Source organism: Puma concolor, chromosome E4, assembly GCF_028749965.1.
Source record: "Puma concolor isolate L17-30 chromosome E4, mPumCon1.1.hap2, whole genome shotgun sequence".
NCBI classification, from domain to species: Eukaryota; Metazoa; Chordata; class Mammalia; order Carnivora; family Felidae; genus Puma; species Puma concolor.
Window position 1 is genome coordinate 12598368 of NC_141683.1, and position 22356 is coordinate 12620723.

The 22356-nt window shown below is 45.1% G+C and overlaps 1 protein-coding gene across 7 annotated transcripts in view; it reads left to right on the forward strand.

Annotated features, from left to right (window-relative positions):
* The window catches only part of SLC30A10 (solute carrier family 30 member 10), a 46504-nt gene that overhangs the window by 16604 nt on the left and 7544 nt on the right, over positions 1–22356 (forward strand). For 3 of the 7 annotated variants that reach the window (XM_086693546.1, XM_086693547.1, XM_025927802.2), the window contains 2 exons: positions 17966–18043; positions 21971–22210. In XM_086693546.1, coding sequence (XP_086549672.1) covers positions 18004–18043; positions 21971–22210 — 280 coding nt within the window. In that variant the 5' untranslated portion in view covers positions 17966–18003. Of the gene's footprint in view, positions 1–16001; positions 17283–17493; positions 17717–17759; positions 17811–17927; positions 18044–21970; positions 22211–22356 lie in introns of those variants that run through there. The other 4 variants (XM_086693543.1, XM_086693544.1, XM_086693548.1 and 1 more) reach the window with 4 other exon arrangements.

Genomic DNA, 22356 nt, shown 5'->3' on the forward strand with positions numbered 1-22356 from the left:
CTTCAGTATCATAATAGACTTCCTAGCACTCATCTCAGTAGTAAACATACCCTTCCTCTTGCAAGCAGAGCTCAACAACTTGGGGAGCAGAGGTGGGCCCCTACACACAGAGAATGTACATTCTCTGAAGGCAAACAGTTGGAAGGGTAAAGCCCAGGACGGGCTGGGCCAGGCTTCTTCCATTCTTTCAACTAAACCTACCACTGAGAGAAGAACTTCCCACTCCAGGAGTGACTTCTTACCTGAAAGTTGGAGAGGGAATGAAGGGGGTCAGACAGAGACCACCCGAGAGTGTCCCTCATGGAAACATGAGACAAGAGGAATGGAGGTCTCCCCCTACTCTCAGCTGCTATGTGTTCTCTTCACTCATGACTCTCCTTGAAGGACAAGATGAACAGGTCTGTGTGGCCCACTTTCTTAAGCTGTGTGCTCCCAATACCAACCATGTTTTCTTTGGGTATTCTTCTTAGGACAAAGGCTTGGCAATTTTGATCCCACCCGCCCCCAATGACTGAAGCGGATTAGAAGAATAAGCATATTAGTGAAATCAACTCTGAGCCTCCACAGGTGTTCAGAAATTACATTGTGACATGAAATTATAGCATCGAGATATTTTAAGAATTCAATGTCAACAATGTAAAAATGCCCCCAATTTAAACATGATTATCCTCACAATATCAAATTATGAGAGAAAAATTAAAATTCCAAATTAGGTATGTTTGACCTTCCGAGTTACTATTCAGAGAAATCAAAGCTTGTGATTATTAATTTAAAGGACAGACCAAAGGCAAGTCAAAATGCAACCATAATTGGGGCGCTTGGGTGGCTCAGTCGGTTGAGCGTCCGACTTCGGCTCAGGTCATGATCACATGGTTCGTGGGTTTGAGCCCTGTGTCGGGCTCTGTGCTGACAGCTCAGAGCCTGGAGCCTGCTTCGGATTCTGTGTCTCCCTCTCTCACTGCCGCTCCCCTGTTCATGCTCTCTCTCTCTCTCTCTCTCAATAAACATTAAAAATTTTTTTTAAAAATGAAACCATAAAACCCCGAATCTTCTTCACTTTGAGCTCAGTCTCTGTTTGAATGTAGTCCTGCCTGGTAGACACAGGGCTCCTCCAGTAGTTTTAGCCTGAATTGTTTTCCACTGGGATGGATGTCATTCCTTCAGGACATCCAAGTTGGGTAAGTTTGTCACCAAGACTTCCATGTGCTCCACCTTTTAAAGGTCTCCATTGTTGGTTTTCTTCAGTTTTGCTACAATATTTCCCTACGTGAATTTCTTTTTATTTATCCCACCTGAGAATCACTGTGCTTCCCAAATCTAAGCATTTTAATCTTTTATACATTCAGATACCATCTCTTCTAGTTTTGTCCCTCCCCTGTTCCTTCTATTTTCTCCTTCTGCGACACTAATTATGTAATAGCAGATCTTCTTACTCTATCCTCCGTTATTTTGTATACGCTTTGTCATATTTCCCACTTCTTCTTGTTCTGTGTTGCATTCTTAGATTCTAGGTAATTCTTCAGATTTGTCTTCACTTTTTCTGAAACTGATACTGGTACAACATGTGTGTGTGCTTCTTTGCCATTCATTTTGCCACATGTATAGATTTGTGTGACCACCAAAATCAAGATACAGAACGATTACATCACCATGAAGATACCCCTCTTGCCTTTTATTTTATTTTATTTTATTTTATTTTTTATTCCTACTCTGAGTCCCTATCTAAGCCCTCAAAACCACTAATCTGTTTTCCATTTTCATAATATTATAATTTCAAAAATGTTATGTAAATAGAATCATATATACGTGACCTTTAAAATTGGCTTTTTTCTTTCAGGATAATGCCCTTAAGATCATCCAAGTTGTGCATATCAGTAGTTGGTTTCTTTGTATTGCTGAGTAGTATTCCATGGCATGGATGTAGTTGGAATTTTTTTAAGCCATTCTGCCAATTTTATGCCTTGTAATTGTTATATCTATACCATTTATGTTCAATGCAATTATTAGAGGTTAGGGCTTAACCATTTCATCTTTATTTTCTGTTTGTTCTTTCCGTCTTTCATTTCTGTTTTCCTTTTCCTATCTTCCTTAAACATTTTTTAGAACTCAATTTTGATTTTCCTGTTGTTTTGAGTTTTTGAGGGCATCTTGGCATAGCTTTGTTTGTGGTTGCATTACACATATCTAATACTCGTCATTACATTACACATACCTAATTAATCACAGTGTGTCAGTACTGGTGTCAGCATTTTACCAGTTTGAGTGAAGTGTAGAAACCTAACCTCTCTTTATCATCCCCCATTTATAATTGATATAGTTACTCTAGTTCCTGAGACCTTGTTCACTTTTTTTTTTTTTTAGGAGTGAATAGAATTTTAATCCATGACTTATTTTGAAAACATTTATTTTCTTTGCTTTTTAGTTTTTTGAGTGGTTTTCAGTCTCCTCTTTTTGAGGAGTCCCCATCTCTGTTGTGTGGCCAGTATTTACATTCAGCTCCTCTTCTGAGCTGTTTGAGACTTGCATTATTTTTGTTAGCCATGGCATTCACACCATTGTCATCACACTTTAATTCCACATTTTCATCCAGTAGGTGGCCAAACTCTTCAGCAGATGCAAACAGACAGGAGTCATTGAGATTTGTCTTTTGTTTTTTTGGTCTATTACGCATTCATTATAAAGGATACAATGTAGGAACAGCCAAAGAGAAGAAATGCCCAGGGCAAGGTATGGGGGAAAGTGTGCAGAACTTCCATGCCCTCTTGGGGTGCACCATTTTGCCAGCATCTTGATGTGTTCACCAACCCAGAAGCTCCTGTTCAGTTTCCCCCTACTTTCTCTCTGTTGTAGGGTAATTGCTGTTATTCTATCTTCAAGTTTGCTGAGTTTTTCCTTTGTCTTTTCCACTCTGCTGTCAAGCCCATCCACTGAATTTTTAATTTTGGTTATTGTATTTTTCTTTTTCTTTTTCATTTTTTTATGTTTACTTATTTATTTTGAGAGAGAGAGAGGGAGAGAGAGAGAGAGAGAGAGAGAGCGAGCGAGCATGAGCAGGGGGGAGGCAGAGAGAGAGGGAGAGAGCGGATCCGAAGCAAGCTCCACGCTGTCGGCACAGATCCTGACATGGGGCTCAATCGCTTGAGCCATGAGATCATGACTGGAGTTGAAATCAAGAGTTGGATGCTTAACTGACTGAGCCACCTAGGCGCCCCTGGTTATTGTATTTTTAAGTTTTAAAATTTCCTTTTAGTTCTTTATTTGTTGAGACTCCTTCCCCCCCCCCCCATTTATTTCAAGTATATTTGTAATTGCTTGTTGAAGTATTTTTATGATGGCTACTTTAAAATCCTTGTCAGCTCATACTAACATCTGTGTTATCCAAGCATTGGTATTATTTTTCATTCAAGCACAAATTTCCCTGGTGTTGGTATAATGAAATATTCTCAGTTGAGTCCTTCCTGAACATTGGGGTAGTAGGAGACTGTGGATCTTATTTAAAATTTCTGTTTGTGGGGCGCCTGGGTGGCTCAGTCGGTTGAGCTGTCTGACTTCGGCTCAGGTCGTGATCTTGTGGTTGACGAGTTTGAGCCCCGTGTTGGGCTCTGTGCTGACAGCTCAGAGCCTGGAGCCTGCTTCGGATTCTGTGTGTGTCTCTCTCTGCCTCTCCTCAGCTCATGCTCTGTTTCTCTCTGTCTCAAAAGCAAACAGTAAAAAAATAAATAAAATTTCCGTTTGAGCAGTCCTCTGACACTGTGCTGGTAGAAGAAGGGGTTTGTCATTATAAGATGGGAATAGAAATCCACATTCCCACCTGGCCTCTGTTGACACTGGGCAGGGGTGAGAGTCCAGGATCACCATTAGACTTTGACTGATAACACTCTGGCTGGGAGGAGAAGGCCCCTTCTACTGAGTTCTTAATTTTAGCTATTTTTCATTTATAGTGCTTTTATCTTTACTCGCATTTTCCATATCTTCCTTTATTCCTGTGTATTAAATATACTTGGTTTATATTCTGTATCTGATATTTCAACATTGGCAACTTTTACATGTCTGATTTTCCTGTTTATTATTTTTGCTGCTTCTCTCAAGGTGGCTTCCTTTCTTGTGTTTTAAGTGTTTCATTATTTTTTAGTGTGAACTCACTCATGTTCAATGGAACTTTCTCTGAGGGAGTTCTTTGAGGAATAGATGATGTACATTCTTCCACACAAATATGCATTTGTTTCTGTCGGGTGCCTAAGGGTATTACCAACGAGAGAACATAAAAAATTCTTTGCTTGAGATATTGTTATCAACATAGGTAATGTAAACTCAGACTGCATTCTCACATGAAGGCCACGGTGTGGTTTCCACTTTTCCTCTTCACCCATAACCAAGTCTGAAACATGCCCTTTCTTTGTTGTCTTCTTTGCAAGGGGTGAGTTTTTGTTTGTCTGATGGTTTTGTTTCACTTCAACCTTTCACCAAGTGATTGATCTTTGAGGGGATCTCTGATCCAACTCTCCCATTTGCATGGATGTAAGTTCTGTCTCTTATGCCGTCTGTGTCTATATGGCTATTAAAATCACTTGTTCTTATCAGAAAGATATCTTTAAGTCAGATTCTGGCTTCAACTCTTCTGGTTGGATTTTGGTTTTTACTACATTTTTGGCCTCTGAGTATTTTCTTAATTTCCTGCCACACTTTTTGAAGAGTTCAAAGAAGTCTGACAGAACTACATAAAGGAACTACAGAACTACAGAATCCAAACCTAGAGCCCTTAATATAGATAGATTCAGGTTCTCAGAACTCAACACTTAGGATAAACCAGGCCCTTATTACCACGTAAGGACCATAGCAGAGACTCAAGGCTGTCAGATGAAAGGACGGCAGACAGAGGGCGCCCTCCTGTTTTCTGTGTCTCCACGGTGCCAAAGAGATGGTGCCAGACTGGCCACGACCCAGACCTGCATACCTAACTCCACTAATAGAGACCTCACAACAAGAGATTAATTATGTACTAAAATTTCCATATCTGGTAAACACACTGCATCCTTTCCCAGAGAGTGACATTTAAAATATTACTGCCTACTCACAGAGTTTAGAAATTTGCAGCAATGACATCCTAGGCTCCATATTTTATCTGTGGCACTTTTTCTTCCTAATCGTGTGTGTGTGTGTGTGTGTGTGTGTGTGTGTGCATGCATGTGTGTGTGTGTGTGTGTGTAAGAGAGAGAGAGACAGAGAGGGGAGAGAGGAAGAGAGGAATGGAGGAAGGGAGGGAGGGAGGGAGGAAGGAAGGAAGGAAGGAAGGAAGGAAGGAAGGAAGGAAGGAAGAAAGAAGAAAGAAAGAAAGAAAGAAAGAAAGAAAGAAAGAAAGAAAGAAAGAAAGAAAAAGAAAGAAAGAAAGAAGGAAAGAAAGAAAAAGAAAGAAAGAGGAGAAGGAAGGGTGGGAAGAAGATTTTGAGTTCTATTTCCATCTTGACCTCTGGTTTCTGGCTCTGTTTACACTCAGTCTCCTGTGAGTGGGCTTTTTCCCATCCTGTACCTCAGGGACCATCGCCGCTGCCTCTAGCTTCAGAACCACTTAGACCTGTGAATCCTGCTCCCTGAGGAAGCTTCTCCCTCATTCCACATGTGATTCAGCCTGAGTGTCAGTCTTAGCGGGTCTCTGAGCTGAAGCTATTTTGAAGGTTTGAAGATCGACCCATTGCTCCAGCTCCTACTTCATGCTCTTGCAGATACTGTCTTTCCACAGCTGTGGGATGTTTCAGGCCTTGAGTGGCATATCATCCCGCTGAATCTTCTGTTCTGAAGTTTGGGAGGTGCTTCTGGGGTTTTGCTTCCTTTTTGTGTTCTTCCCTCAGAAAGGCTCAGTTGAGTTGTCAGTGATGAAATGGTTTAATCAATTGCTTAAAATTGTTCCCTTTCCTTCTCTACCACATGTGAGGCTGGCATTTTTGTTGACCTTTTTTCTTTTTACTTTGCCATTGTTTTTGGGGTCAGGCATTTGTTTTTCCCACATAGATTTTTTTTTTCTTAGCACAGTGAGAAAGTGAAGTCACTGTTTTCTGGGTCTGCCAAAAGCAACTGTTGTCCAAATAAATCTTGTCAACTCTCACCTCTCTGAGTTGGATCACCTCATTTGAAAAGCATTTTCCACTTAAACAAAAAACGTAACCCAGACCTGGGTCAAACTATCATATCTTCCCTCAGTCCCCTTCAGTGTGTCTCATCCTCCGTGTGCCTGTCCTGGAGTCCTAACTGTCTATCTCTTGACCTGTTCCCACAGGGCACAAGCAAACCCTTGCATCCACAGTAACCGTTTTGATTTGAAGCTCATCTAACAATGCCTTAAATATTCTATTCTAATCTTCCTAGGCTTCTCCTCTCAAATAGTTCCGAATTTTGTGGAAGCTTTGTAAGTCTGTGCCAATCTTTACCCAGTGGTTCCTTGTTCTTGTTGCTGTGTAATGAACCACCACAAATTTAGTGGCATACAATAACAATCATTTTATGATATTTGGGATTCTGTGGCCTGGCACTTGGAAAGGAGCCAGTGGGAACAGCCTTTCTGCCTCATGATGTCTGGGGCCTCAGCTGGGAAGACTACGAAGTGAGGTAGTGATTTGGTGGCAGGTGGTGGCACCATCATCTGTCTGGCTCGTGGGCTGGAAGGTCTCAATGTCTTGGCTTCCTCATGCTGGGGTGGCCTCAGGACATTGTATGTGGCATCTCAAGGTCTCAAACACGAGTGTCCCATCAAACAAGGTAGACGCTTCAATGCCTTTTCTGGTCCAACCTCAGATTCTATAGATTACGTGCAAGTGATAACATAGAAGGAGGTCAAGCCCGTGGACCCACTTCTGATGGAAGGAACATCAAGGTCACCCTGTGGGAAAACATGTAGAATAGAAGATATGGTTGTGCCCATCTTTGGAAGGAGCAACCTGCACAGACTGCCCTCAGGTCAACAGTTCATATCACTTCCCATGTACAAAATCCACTCCCCAGGACCCCTGAAGTCTCATCTCATGGGGCATCAGCTTCAGGCCCTGGCTCCTTCCATCTTACTCAAGGCCCGAGTGAATGGGGTTCCTCGGGTGAAGTTCCTTGAGTGTCTTCCCCTCCATCTGAAAATCTGTGAACTAGAGATACAAAAGACCTGTTCTCCGCACACCCAGCACACAATGGGGGTGGGTGAGGAATATCACATAGATCCTATATTCCCCAGTTGCTTTTATTTCAGACAGTATTGACAGCTTTAAGAGGAGGACTTTTAATAGTTCCCTGGATCTGGTTCTCTCTGGTGGTGATGGAAGCATTCCAGAGCCCAGTCAGCTGTCTGAAATCTTGCCTTTCTGCTTCTGAACTGAAGGATTTCTTTGGGAACCAAAGAACCTGATCTGTTCTAATCCCCTCTTTAAGAATATTTAAAGAACCCCAGTCTGATCTGATCTAATCCCCTCTTTAAGAATATTTAGATATGTGTGCATTTCCCTTTCTTTTTTGCATCTATCTCACTTCAGGAAAACTCCCTTCCTCTGGTGCAGCCTTATTGTTTGTGAGAGCAAACTATGCTCTCCCTCTCACTCACTGTACATTAAGTCTGAAGCATAGAGTAAAACCAGTCTTGAAAACTCATGCTCATGAGGACCTGTTAAAACAGCCCTGCAGCTATAACAACAGCCATTTTTTTTTCTGTAGGCAATAGGCTCCTGTGATTGCCACGGTCAAATGCTGCCAGGCTCACACTTACTGGAGCCTTAAAACCTTACAGCGCCCGCTCTGTCCCTCCAGACGCTTCAGTCACCCTGTGTTACTTTGGCCTGTACATTCTTAGCTTAATCCTTCTCCAGGCTCCTGCCCACTCACCAGTATGTTAAGGCTTTAGGGAGTAATAAATAATACCCCTTTCTTATTCTCCTAGGTTTGGAGACCATTGTTACGTAAGATATAGGTGACAATTGAGCATAATACCAACTTTATTAGAGGTATGGCTTTGGCTTTGACTATGGCTTTGATGTATAGCAGCAAAAGGCTTAATAGTTCATCCCAGAACTAAACTCACCCACCCCATCCCAGACCTCCCTCCACGGGGCAGAGCCTGTCCCAGGCAGTTTCCTTCCTGGACCTGCAGACCAGGATTGCAGGTCTCTGCGGGAAGGCGAATCTGAAAAAGAAAGGCCAGAAAAGGTCAGCCAAGCATGCTCCGGTCTTTCTCCCACACTTAGTAATCCGGAGTAGTTACCCTGCTTCCAAGAAAAGCCGGGTAAGCAACAGAAGGAGACCAGGAGTGTTACTCCTGTAGAGGTGCCTCTGTGGAGATGCAAAGCTGTGGAGAGTCTCCTTAACACGAGAAGCTGTGAGCTCCAGTGTGAACCATGTTCCTTCATTCGTGCTCTTCCTTCCTCCCTCCCTTTTTCTTTTATTATTTAATCTATTCTTTATTTTATTTCCTGTCATCCTGTGGGCCACAGACGGAGTGGATACCAGGGGAGACCCCCTGAAGAAGTGGCTTTTGAGGCTTAAGGCATGAGGAGGAGAAGGGCAGAGACTGTTCCAGGAGGTGGGAATAGCATGAGCCAAGTCCTGGAGAATGGACTGGGCGAGATAACCAAAGGAATGAGCATAGACAGACAGGATTAGTGAGCCTAAGACTGAATCCTGGGACACACCAACATTTAGAGACTTAGAGGAGGAGGAGGAACTACCCATGAGATAGAAGGGAAACCAGGAGGCTGCATTGTTGAGCCATCAAATGGAGAAAGTCTTCAAAAAGGAAAGCAAGGTCTTCAGTAACAATTGGTGCAGAGAATTCCAAGAGAGGAGCACAGAACACCAGTGGATTCAGGCATGAGAAAGTCGTGAGTCAGGCTTTCACAAAGGCTTTCCAGTGGTGTCATGGAGATGGAGGTGGCATTGCATGGGTGACAGAGAGAATGGAATTTGAGGAAGTAAAGACTGTGACAGTGTTTTCAGGAGTTTTTCCTTTGGAGAGAACAGAAAAATGGAGTGGGAATAATTTCCAACATTGGGGAGGAATCCTATTTAGTCTGCCATTTATTTATTTGTTTAAACATGTTTACTTACTTAGAGAGAGAGAGAAGGAGAGAGAGAACGAGTGGGGGGGGGGCAGAAGGAGAGGGAGAGAGAATCCCAAGCTCTGTCAGCGCAGAGCCCAGCATGGGGGAGACATGATTATTAGGGGCTCTGAGTCACCTCCTCACTGCTTAGTAACCAGTCAAGAAAAGGAACCTCTCTCTCTCTCTCTCTCTCTCTGTCTCTGATATATTTTGAAAACCTCAAGAGAAGAACTGTGGTCTGTCCACCTTGGATCAAGCGCCCATCCTTTGAATCACACATGGTGGCCAGGGAATGAGGAACTATGTTTGGCTCAGCCTCGGTTATATGCCTATGTCTGTGTCCAAGAGGACAGAACTTCTTACCAGAAGGAAGCGGTGGGGGCGGGGGGGGGGGGGGTCAGGCAACCTAAAACCTTGGCTGACCCTTGTACATTACTGGTGGTTACAGATAACAGTGCTCACTTTCTAGAACTCATGGTGATTGTGGCTCCACAATTTTAACAACAGCTATGCCTTCTCTTTGTCTTCATGTTTGTATCTTCATTGTCTTATTTGATGTTCAAAACATCTACATGCCTTAAGTAGTTTGAGGTTCTTATTTGCATTTGGCAGATTAGGAAACTAAGGCTCAGGAGTTTAGTGGCTGACTAAGTTGTACGGTAATTTAGTGTCAGAGGTCAAGAATCTTAGTTCTCCTCCAGACCTCATTGTAATATTTAACGTAGCTTCTGATTTTTTGATAGTCATAAAGTTATGTCTCTCCATCGTGCTGATTCTCTCTGACCTTCTGCCACATGATAAGAGATGATAGAACCACGATGGACAAAGAAGTGTAGTAATAATGATAGCTGAGAAGTTTGGAATTTTAGGTTTATGAAACATTTTGTTTTGAATATGTTTATAGTCTTAAAATATTTTATTTAATCATATTAAATCAATTTTACATTCATAATACCTTTTATCAATCAATAGCTAATTAGTTGTAAGCTAAATGGATTATTGGAACCAAAGGGAAATAGACTATCTTATAAAAAATAGTAATCTAAATAACTGGGAAGGGGGTTCCACATTGGCACCTGTCAGAAGTCAACAGTAGTCCTGGGAATGATGACAGCCAGAAGGTAAGGAAAGGATCCGCTCTTTGTCAGCTGTCTACCATGAGAGCATCATGCAGTGTCTCCTCTATGCTATCTCCTTTTAATTCTCACACTGTGTGAGAGGATATCTCTACCTCCAGATTATAGAGGAGAACATAGACCTCAGAAAAGTTAGGTGACTTGCCCAGTTGCTAACAACTGATGGAGCCAAGATTGTATCCCAGGTTTGAGTGGCTCCAAAACCCACACCTCTCCACTACAGAACCCTGAATATTGGACCACCCCGTTTGGCAGATAAAGGCAAAGGTATTATTTATAGGTTTTATTTAAACCCCCACAATTATTCCTATGACTTCTCGGGCAAATGGACTTTTTCATTTTCATGTACAGTAGTCATGTGGGATATGGTTGTTAGACCCCCAGTGGATACCTGAAACCACAGATAGTCCCGAATCCTATATCAACTGTGTTTTTTCCTCTACATACGTATCTGTGGTAAAGTTTAACTTATAAATTGGGCACCGTAAGAGATGAACCATAACTAATAATAAAATAGATTATAGAAATGAACTGTAATAAAAATTATGTGAATGTGGTCTCTTTCTCTCTCAAAATATCTCACTGTACTGTACTCTCTCTTCTTGTGATGATGTGAGATGATAAAATGCCTGGGTGATGAGATGAAGGCAGGTAAATGACATAGGCATCAAGACGTAGTGGCAGGCTGCCATTGACCTTCGCGTCAGGAGGATCACCTCCCAGAGCACAGCTGACCTCAGGTGACCAAGTCTTTAGAAAGTGGAATGACTATGGTCTAAAAGTTAAGGTGAATCTAGCAGTGAAGAAGTCTGTGTGTGTGAGAATATTTCAGATGGAATTAAATAACACGTAAAAGCTTTCCGTAAATTATTAAGTGACAGCAGACGTAACTTAGAACTAAAACTATTACTGGGTTTGAATCAACATCGAGGGAGAGTTTCTCCCGGTTTCTTGCAACTTTGAGGGCTTTTTTGGTTTTGCTTCCATTTGAATTGAAAAAAATTTTTTTTTCCTCCTGTTCATCAAGTAGAAGGAATCACACCCAAATACTGTCAGTGAGTGATGAGTTTTGGATGATGTGCTTCTTGAATCCCCAGTTCTGCCTCTGATCCTTTTCCCCTTCGTCCCAATAGCCAGATCCCCTTTCTTGTGATTGTTCTTACTTCCCTTCCCTTCCCTCTTCAAACCTCACACACAGCACGTCCCCACGAGTACCCGGGTGAGCCCTTGAGATCTGCAGATGGTAGGAAGCACACAGACCAGAGCCGCTGTGCCCACAAAGACAAGCCGACCCCAACCAACATGGCATTGTTCCGGCCAAATGTGTCAAACAGCTCAACCCCATCATCCCTGGGATATAGAAATCAAAGTCATTCGTTTATACCCGTGCACTCAACAGTTGGTAACTTGGGTTCTTACACTAGGTCTTAGTCCATTTGGGCTGCTACCAAAATACCACAGACTGGGTAGTTCACAACAAACGGAAATTTATTTCTCACCTTTGTGGAGGATGAAAGTCCGGAATTAGGATACCAGTACGGTCAGGTGTGGGCTCTTTCCTGGGTTCATAGCCAGAGCATTTTTGCTGTGTCTGCATATGGCAGAAGGCGCTAGAAAGCTCTGTCGGGTCTCTTTTATAAGAGCACAAATCCCATTCTTGAGGTTTCCACCTTACAACCTAATCATTTCTCAAATGCCCCACCTCCTAATACCATCATCTATGGGGTTTAGGATTTCAACATAAGAATTTGGGGTGGGAGCACAAACATTTGGACCATGGCACTCCCCTTCCAGCTGTAGGAACTCAAAAATAGTTTATCTTATATCTGCATAAGTTTCACTGCTCCTTAGATTAAGTTGCAAACCATTCCTTAAACACATTTTTCTCTAAAAGTAACTCTGTGTGGATCCTTTGGAGAAAGGAAATGTTTCTCCCTCCCTACACTTGGATTTACAAATCAAAGTGGTAGTTATTTTTTATTAACACTTATTGAGTGAGCCTTTCTTATGAACTAGGCACTGCACTAAGCAATTGAGATGTTTGGTCACTTAAGCCTCATGGCAACCCCGTGAGATGCATACTATTATCACCCTTAGTTCACACACGAGGAAAGGGGAGGTTGTCAGGAACTTGCCTCGGGTCACCCGAGTGAGCATCAGAGCTGGGATTTGGTTCCAAGTCTGACTCCAAAGGTCAAGTCATAACTGCGATGCTACTCTCTCTTTCAAGCTTTCTGAAAGTGCATACAAACTTAAAATTATCTAGAGCTTGTTTGTTCGTTCAATAAGCAGGTTGTATCATTGATGTTATGATGGGGCTTGCATTCTTACCACTTCCGGGCCCAGTGCTAGGAGCAGACACATCACTCTGCTGCAAGAAAGCGGCATTTTGGAGAGACCACGGCTGGCTGACGGGCACGCTCCAGAGTCACGTTGGAGCTGCCCCTTCTGAGTGGGCCACAGCTCATGGTGCTGCCGAGAATCCCTTCCTGAACGGCCCCGGGCACAGTGGAGCTGACCACTCACCTACTTGTTACCTCTTTCACACCACATGCCTCTATGATCAAAAACAATGTGGTCACCTCAAGTACAGAATCTCGTAAATGGAATTGTATTCTAAGACACTTCAAGAGACATAATGTGCATTATGCAAAATGTGCATTTTGGGGTATAAAAGTATCTGTGTCACGAAGTGCTACAAATATACATGTTATATAAATTTGCCAACAAGGAGCTGATGTGTACACAAGATCTCTCAGCTGCCTGGAGAAGTAATTTCCTTTTTTTTTTTTTTTTTTTTTTTGAGCTACCCAGGTGCCTCCCCACCCCTTTTTGTTTTGTTTGAGAGACAGAGGCAATTTTCTTCTGGGAAGTCATCATGATATATCATGCTCTGCGGGTTTGGAGCTGGGCTAAGGGTGAGGAGCATCCAGCTTCTGATGATGTATTTAAAATCTGGAGGCAGGAGCTAGGGGGCAAAGGAGCTACCTCTTTTATAAGAGTAGGAGTTTGGTGCCTCGGACCAGATGTCCGTTCTCCTCCTCGAAACTAGCATCATCTCTTGTCAACTAGAAAAAAAATGAAAACGGGCTCCTGGGTGGCTCAGTCGGTTAAGTGTCCAAGTTTGGCTCAGGGCGTGAACTCGAGGTTTGTGAGTTTAAGCCCCGCATCGGGCTCTGTGCTGACAGCTCAGAGCCTGGAGCGTGCTTCGGATTTTGTGTCTCCCTCTCTCTGCCCCTCCTCTGCTCATATTCTGTCTCCCTCTGTCTCAAAAATAAATAAACATTAAAAAAATTCAAAGAAAAAAGAAAAAAACGAAAACAAAAACAGCTGCTTTTTCAATTTCCTGAAAAGTTTGTTAATTTCTGAGTCAGTACCAGTGTAGGAAGAACCTTTAGTGTTACAATCTCTGACTTTGTAAATTGTAGTGCATCAAGTTCTATGCCAATAAAAGTAAAACTTAACAAAAGGAGTGTTGAAAATTATCAAATCAGGATAATGTGGGGGTGAAGACTGTAAGCCCTAGAGTCTGATGCCTAGATCAGATCTCCATTCTATCAGTTACATATTGTGTGATCTTGGACAAGTGACTTAAAATCTCTGGGTTCTGGGTTCTTCACCAATAAAATAAGTGCTTATTTGATGAGTCAGTTGTGAGGATGAAATGAGGTAATGCCTATAAAGTGCTCAGCACAGGGCCGGACAGTCAAAGCCCATTAAACAAACCTTTTGAAACCTCATCATATACAGGAAAGTGTAAGACACAGCCTAAATTTTTGTCAATTAACTTAGATTATATATATTCTCCCTGTATATAAACTGTATCTATCTGTCTACCCATCTATCTATCTACCTACCTACCTACCTACCTACCTATCCATCCATCTAATCATAGTTAGCTAGTCAAAACATTTTTCTTAAGTGCATTTTATTGACACCCTCAGCCTGTCTCGAAGGCCCAGCCCTGGGCAGGGGCCCTCAGACACAGCTTTCCAAGCCCAAGGCTTCCTCAGTTGCCTGTTGGCTTTCCAGTTCCATCAACTGACCTCCTGGGGCAGCGACATGATTCTTCTTATCTGCCTTCAGTTAGGAGAATGACTGGGTAACAGGCACAAGTGATATATTTCTGCTGACCTCGGGTTTTTCTTTCAGTTGTGAATGACAAATGCAATCAGCAGGGACTGTAGGAGAACTGTCAAGGGATTTGCACAAGGCTTCTGTCTTGTTCTGACTGCTTTGCTTGCTGTCCCGCCTTATGGTGTCAAAGGCTTCACAGTTTGAAGACAGTATAAGCCAGAAACTGGGATATCTTTCTTCGTATCAGAGTAAGACATCTGTAGTTCAACAGTCTGCTACACGTCTGCCGTGATGCTAATGTCAATACTAGCATGCTAACGATGAAACGTGGCCCCCTGAACCACTTTGCCCTTCCGTCCTCCTCCTGCCCAGTTTCCTCCCCCTCACGCCACACCTTCTTTTTCTTCCTGTTGTTTTTTTCTTTTTAATAAGCAGCTAGCAATTTATGGAGTGCTTACTGTGTGCCAGGCACTGTTATAATCACTTTATACTTATTAACCCATTTAATCCTCGCAAACATATGAGAAGACCCTATTATTATTCCCTTTTTACAGTAGTGAAAACCAGCCCAAACTATTAAGGATCTTGTCCAAGACCAGACAGCTTCAAAACTTTCATCAACCTATCTGTGTCTCTTTGCTTCTTTTAAATTATTGACCATTTTCATACTAATTTTTAGAGATACTTTAAATGATCAGTTTCCTCAAGTTCTCAGCGTAGGGATATTTTCCTGGAGGCGGGGAGGGAATGCTTAATGGGCGTCTTGAGTTTGGGTGCTCATCTTGGGTAAGGTGGCACCCTCGGATCAAGGATGCTTGTTAGAGACCCTTAGAGAATGTTAAAAGACAAGATCATGTTTCATAAGGCTAAGGCAATGACTGGGGCTAGAATCAGAGCGTGCTGCTAAATGGACACATTTCTTTCCAAGCCCAAACCAGATGTGTTTCAGGAATGGTTAAAGTTCAGGGGTTAGGAACAGGAGAGGGGGAATAGAGATCACCAGACTTCACATTCAGATCCTTTTGGGAATGAGAAAAGAACATAAAACAAACACCAAGAAAGAAAATCGTGGGCTCTCCCACCACCCCTCCCTGAACACCCAACAGCAAACACACTTTGTCAAGGATTCTGGTGCTCGGCCTCTCCCAGAGTCCTGGGGACAGCTCTCTTCTGGATAACTTTTACTTGGAACTGAGCCTGTGGTCAACAGGAAAGGCTTTTTATTTGGAATAAACCTTCATGGAGGGCAGGCGATTGAACTTTGAGTACCAGGTCATTCTCTGAGGGACACATGGGGGTGAGTAGAATATTCTCTGCAATGGAAAATGAGGCAAGTACACAGAGGAGGCCTGGCCTCGCTTCTTCGCTTCTTCGGTGGTCAAGGGATTTGTGCCCACCACCGGGAAAGCGCATTTCTGGGAAAGCGCATTTCTGAGCGCTGTAGGGTGCCATGCTTGTTTGTTTGTTTTTTTAAATTCCCTTCCTCTGCAGCCCGGCTTTAATTCTCTGCCTCTAACTTAACGTATTCTCCAGTTTCTTTTGTTTTCTCCTGGATCCTCAAGACTTTTTTTTTTTTTTTTTTTTTTTAACAAAACGTACAAAAGTATGATCCGTGCTCTCCTCCAGGGCCACCCGCAGTTCACCTGGTGGGAGGCCTTGTGAGTGAAGGTGCTGGTGGGGGTGGGGTGGGGGTGGGGGACAGGGACGACACTGTGCCGTGAGGGGGTGACAGCACCGATAACCCGCTCTTGGCGCGAAGGCGATGCGCAAGGCGAGAGAATAAAATAGCCCACGGGCTGTAGTGGAGTGGGGATGCTACGTGAGGGCTCAGCTCCAGCTTTACGACAGGCAAAGCAGGGCGCGCCCTGAAGGTTGGGCAGGGTTGGCCGGGGCCTCCCCGGGTTAATGTGGAATCTACAATACCAGCCCCGTCTGGGCACCTACGCGAAGGTGTCCACGTTCACCGCAGAGCACACACCCCGCAGCTCAAGGTCCTTACCGCCCAGAGTCAACAGTCGGCGCACTGGGATGGGAGGGACTGGGGAAGCGGGGTCGGTGAGTGAATCCCACCCAGGCCTCAGGGGGTCGGGGAGGAGGGCGCTGCAGACACGCCCCCTCTCCCCAGCAGCTCCGTCTCTGCCCCGCGCTGTCCTAGAAGGCCAGACATTGGCCCGTGGCCACCTGCCAAGTGGGGCCTGGACGCGGGAAGGGGGAAGGGGCCCCGCAGGCGGCCCGAGGGCCCTCAGAGACTGCCGCCGCGGCCACTCCCTTAGACTCTGGACGTGCCGGGACCGGGGGCGCTCTGCCTCCGCCTTATAAGAAGCCCGGCGCCGGGCGGGCAGCGAGGCCAGAGGCGGGCACCGGGCTGGGCCGCGCAGGGGCGCCCCCACCGGCGGCGGGCCCGGCGACATGGGCCGCTACTCGGGCAAGACGTGCCGGCTGCTCTTCATGCTGGTGCTCACCGTCGCCTTCTTCGTGGCCGAGCTGGTCTCGGGCTACCTGGGCAACTCCATCGCGCTGCTGTCCGACTCCTTCAACATGCTGTCCGACCTGATCTCGCTGTGCGTGGGGCTGGGCGCCGGCTACGTGGCTCGGCGACCCCGCGGGGGCCTGGGGGCCACCTACGGCTACGCGCGCGCCGAGGTGCTGGGCGCGCTGAGCAACGCAGTCTTCCTCACCGCGCTCTGCTTCACCATCTCCGTGGAGGCCGTGCTGCGCCTGGCGCGGCCCGAGCGCATCGACGACCCCGAGCTGGTGCTCATCGTGGGCGCGCTGGGGCTGGCCGTCAACGTGCTGGGGCTGCTCATCTTCCAGGACTGCGCCGCCTGGCTCGCCTGCTGGGGTCCCCGCCGCCGCCGCCGCCCGCCGCCGCCGGCCGAGGGCCGCACCCCGCGCGCGATCGGGGCCCCGCGGGGCGCCCCCGGCCCCGGCCAGTCCCCGCGCGGCGCGGCCTCGGGGGACCGGAAGGAGGAGCGGGGGGCGACGGTGTTCTCCAACGTAGCAGGTGCCTTTCGGTTGCATCCTCCGCACCTCTCTGCCTTTCGCTCCCCCCGCGTGTCCCTTCCTCCGCATTCACGCCCTCTTCTTCTGGCTTGGCTGCGGATGCTGCTTCCATGTTTTTTTGTTTTTTTTGTTTTTTTTGTTTTTTTTTTTTTTTTTAATTCCCTTCCTCTGCAGCCCGGCTTTAATTCTCTGCGTCTAACTTATCGTATTCCCCAGTTTTTTGTTTTTTTTTTTTTTCTTATTTGGCCTCTTTCCCCTTCCCCTTATTCTATCTGCTTTGGAGTATTGATTGTCTTGAAAATCCGTTATCATTGGGCAACAGATAACACTCCCCAAACCCTGCCCCTTCCTTAGATGCTGTCTGCACTTTGTTTTCTCCCTCCCCTTTTGCCCATCCTTCTGTCCCCCTGGGGGTTACCGGGTTTGGGGATGGGGGTGGGCTCCCACTTGCCTCTTTTTTTTTTTTTTTTTTTAACTTGAATAGGAGTGTGAATGAAGGCTGATGTCAAGGCCAAAATGTACCATTCTGGTATATGTGTGCGTGTGTGTTTGGGGGGGGGGGGAGAGGTAGGGGGTCTGATGAGCTAGTGGGAGTTTAAAATAACAAAAACTGTTTTTTGAGTCCATTGGTTCTTTTTGTTTGTAGAACTTATACACAACACAAGGTTTCTTCTTTGAATGCAGGTGACTCTCTGAACACCCAGAATGAGCCAGAAGAGACTATGAAAAAGGAGAAAAAGTCAGAAGCCCTGAATATCAGAGGTAGGATTACTTTTGGGTCAAAGGAGTGTGCAGTGCTGTGCCCTTCTTTCCTGTTTGCCTTTTAAGAAGGTGTGTTAGAAAGTAGGCCAGTTGCATGAATAGACTATGACCCTCATCTCTTGCCTAATCACTGCATTGATTCTGAGGGACACACTGGTCGCTAATGATTTATCTTTGCCCCACTTAGAGCCATGCTAATGCCACCTGCTCCAGAGCCTCGCAGATCAGCGGCATGCTATTACTTTGCTTGATTTTGCCCACCCCCGGCTATTGTTAATGTCAAATGCGACCTATTTCAGTTGAATATATTTTGAGAAAGGTGAGAGGAGTGGGTGGCTTGCATCCAAGGTGGCATTGCCGAGTGACCCTCGGACCTCATTTATTTCTGCCAGAAATCTGTGTCTGGGACGGGTTTGTTGGCTCAGTTGAATCCCTACTTCCAGGCCCAAAGTGGAGGTTCTGGTGAGGCACGTGGAAGGCACGTTGCTAGTCTTCCCTCTACCATGTGCTCAAGGTCACAGGTACTGCTGGGCAAAGGTTAGTCAGGGAGTTCAAGGGTGCATTTCTCACCCAGACACCAACACTGTATCCAGCATTTCTCTCTTTCACCTTCTTGGGCAGAGAATTGGCTCCAGAGTGATTCGAGAAGCCCCGATCTTGACTTTGAGTATTTCCACAAAGATTATGCAACCCTTTACTTTCAGATGATTTGGGGAAGCCTGTGATGGGACTTAGTTGGAAATAATATACAGAAAAAGTAATCATCCAGGAGACACTTTCAGTATGTATGTATATATACACATATATATAATATCCATCAAATATATGCTATATATTATATATCATAGGTTTTTCATAGCACGTTAACTTTTCAAAGCGCATTGTGTTAATTATTCATGCTTATGTTGCAGAGAAAGAGAACAGGTAGGTGGAAAGATGCCGAAGAATTACGAGCAGGACTGATAGATATCGTGACCTTGTTTGGGAAGCATAATGTATGGGAAACTTGTATAATGTGGCTGATCTTCGGTCTAGAGCTGTTGGAGATCCTGGGTGCAAAGATGTCAGAGGTGACGTGCCTTGCTGTACATGGCTGAGCCCTGTGGTCCACAAGGACTGTGAGCCTCTAGCCTCTGACAGGGGTGAATGATGCAGTGGCTGAAGGATTGGGATTTGGGCTTAAGATGCCTCAGTTTGGGGTCTTGACTCCTATATTAGGCAAGTGTTTGGACTTCTCGAAGCCTCCAATTCCCTCATCTTTAAAATGAGGATAGTAACATCTACTTCATGAGGCTGTTGTGAAGTGCTTGGGCGACGATGCGGGAGGAACAGCAGCCGCCATGTTTGTGGAGTGCCTGCTTTGTGCCAGGCCCCGTTCTTGAAGGAGTCACTTGGCACTTGTAAGAATCCCACCAGGTGGGAGCTGTTGTCGTTCAGGCAGTGGGTGGAGTTGCCAGGCTCACCCCTGCACCTCTTGGGTGAGGGTGAGTGCCCGTCAGTGCCCGTGCTGTGGCTGGCGGGAGACTTTCCATCCTTCAGGCCATAAGGAAGGCTGGCCTCCCCTCAGGCCTGTGTCTGAACCGTCTGGAGCCATGACTCGGAGAAGGCAGACAGAATGTGAAAGCTAGAAAGGCCTCAGTAGGAGTGGACTCTACCCGTGCACTTTATAGATAAGGAAACAGGATCCAGAGAGTCTGGTGACTTCCCAAGTCACCCAGGCTCAAAGCGGAGGCAAACCTGGCTTCCTGGGCTCCTACTTCACATTTCTGCCCCTTCCAAGTGCCCCACACTGCCTGTACACCCCCACGCCCAGTGGCTTGCTTCACCACCGTAGATGGTCCACTGAGTGGTTACATCTTTCACATTTATTTATTTAAAAAGATTTTTTAATGCTTATTTATTTTTGAGAGAGAAAAGAGAGACAGAACACGAATAGGGAAGGGGCAGAGAGCGAGGGAGACACAGAACCCGAAGCAGGCTCCAGGCTCTGAGCTGTCAGCAGAGCCTGACGCAGGGCTCGAACTCACAAACTGCAAGATCATGACCTGGGCTGAAGTTGGACACTTAACCCACTGAGCCGTGCAGGCACCCCACATTTTTGACATTTAAACCACTTCTTTAGAAACCCCTCCCACCCCAGATCTGCAGGGGAACACCAACTGATGAGGATTCTTGTGAACAAAAATCATTTCTAGATTTTCATGACTGTTTCTCTTATTTAAATGGAGTAAAAACAAATGCCTTCTGAGAATCATGCTCCAGCTTCCGCAAAGCAGTGAAAGCACGATCCTTTAAAAATTCTCATCAGTCGTAGTGGTTGATTTTATTTAATGGGATCAAACGTGATACGTTAAAAACTGTTGTAACAGAGTGTCAGGAAGATTATTAGCTTTTGTATTTCATTGTAAATATGAATTGATGAACAGCAATCCTAACATCATTTGAAAATAAGTCTCCTTTGATGAGATGTTTCTTTCTAATTGTTTTTTTCCAGTAAGAAAGACCTCAGGGGTAGAGGAGGGGGCTCCTGGGTGGCTGTTGGTTAAGCATCCGACCATGGATTATGGGAAAGACAAGTTTGAAAGCTATTTTGTATAATTTTTAGGAGCCGATAGTGAAATTTCTTAGAAGGAAAACCCGGAATTGAAATGCAAGAGTTCTATGAGACAGGATGCATACTGGTTCTCTCGTCAGACTACCCAGACTTCTATCCCCACTCTAACACTTTCTAGTTGTGTGATTTTGGCTAAGTTATGTAGCTACTCCATGCCTCAGTTTCCTCATTTGTAAAGTGGAGAGAATAACCACTTAAGAGGGTCCTTAAATGGACTTAATATGTAAAGATGTGTAATATACTTACAATAGCATCTGATGCATACATGTTAGCCAGCATTACAATTATTATTAAGTAAAAGACAGAAGTTACTCTATGTCATGGGAGTTATGACTGACCAACCAGAAAATAGTGTTTTCTTGAGTGCGTACATGGTATGCCTCTAGGGCTCGAACCCACGAACCACGAGAACTTGACTTGAGCTGAAGTCAGATGCGCAACTGACTGAGTCATCCAGGTGCCCCTTTTTTATTTTTTACTTTAATTTTTATTTATTTTTTATTTTTTTAGATGCCCCTTTTTAAAAAAATTTTTTTTTATTTTGAGAGAGACAGAGACAGCACGCGTCGGGAAGGGGCAGAAAGAGAGGGAGGGAGAGAATCCCAAGCAGGAACCATGCTGTCAGCACAGAGCCCAATGCAGGGCTTGAACCCATGAAGCTAAGAGATCATGACCTGAGGTGAATCCAAGAGTCTGGTGCTTAACCGACTGAGCCACCCAGGTGCCCTTGCTGGAGGGTCTTCCTAAGGATCTCCTGAACCAGATCCAGTTTGAAGGACCCTGGCTAAGTGAGCAGTAGGCAAAGTCATGTAGGGAAGGGAGAAAATGGATGAAGGGAGAGGCAAGACCAGGAATAAAAGGAACCATTTTCGTGATATATCTTTGTTCCCTTTCCTCTTAAAAATGTTTAAAACAATTTAAATCACAGATACTTGTCTGAAAGAACAAGAAACCATTTGCACAGCCTCTGTTTGCCAGCTCGGTGCCTTCTGATGGGTGACAGATGGCCATGATGTAGCACTATGAACAAGCACAGTCCCTCTCGCCCTCTCCCCAGATGTGCGTGCGCCTCGGAATCTTCCTAGGCTGTTCCAGGTTCTCTGGGTCCTGGGATGGTGGCCTAGGGTTTTGTTTCCTGTGAAGTAGTTGCCCTTCCTTTCTTTTTTTTTCCATTCAAACCCATCCTGCTGTTCTAACCAAAAAGAAAGCAAATAGCACCTGGTATTCATAGATTTGGGAACCCAGATCCCTGAGTGTCACATGGCCCCCAAATTTGGATCTGTGCTTCATTGGTCTTCCTTTCTTCCTGACAGGTGTCCTTTTGCATGTGATGGGCGACGCCCTGGGGTCAGTGGTTGTGGTGGTCACGGCCATCATATTCTACGTGCGTCCCCTGAAAGGCGAGGACCCATGTAACTGGCAGTGCTACATAGACCCCAGCCTGACCGTCATCATGGTCGCCATCATTTTGTCATCTGCCTTCCCACTCATCAAGGAGACTGCTGCCATTCTGCTGCAGATGGTCCCCAAAGGAGTCAACATGGAGGAGCTGAGTAAGTCAGATGATTCTTATCTAGAACCATGCCCATTTGATGTTCTTCAGGCCAAAGGGCCAGCATTATTTCAGAGCAGTGTTTGATTTATGTATCCTGAAATACTTCAAATCACCAAGCAATAGAGACATCCATCATATGTTTTG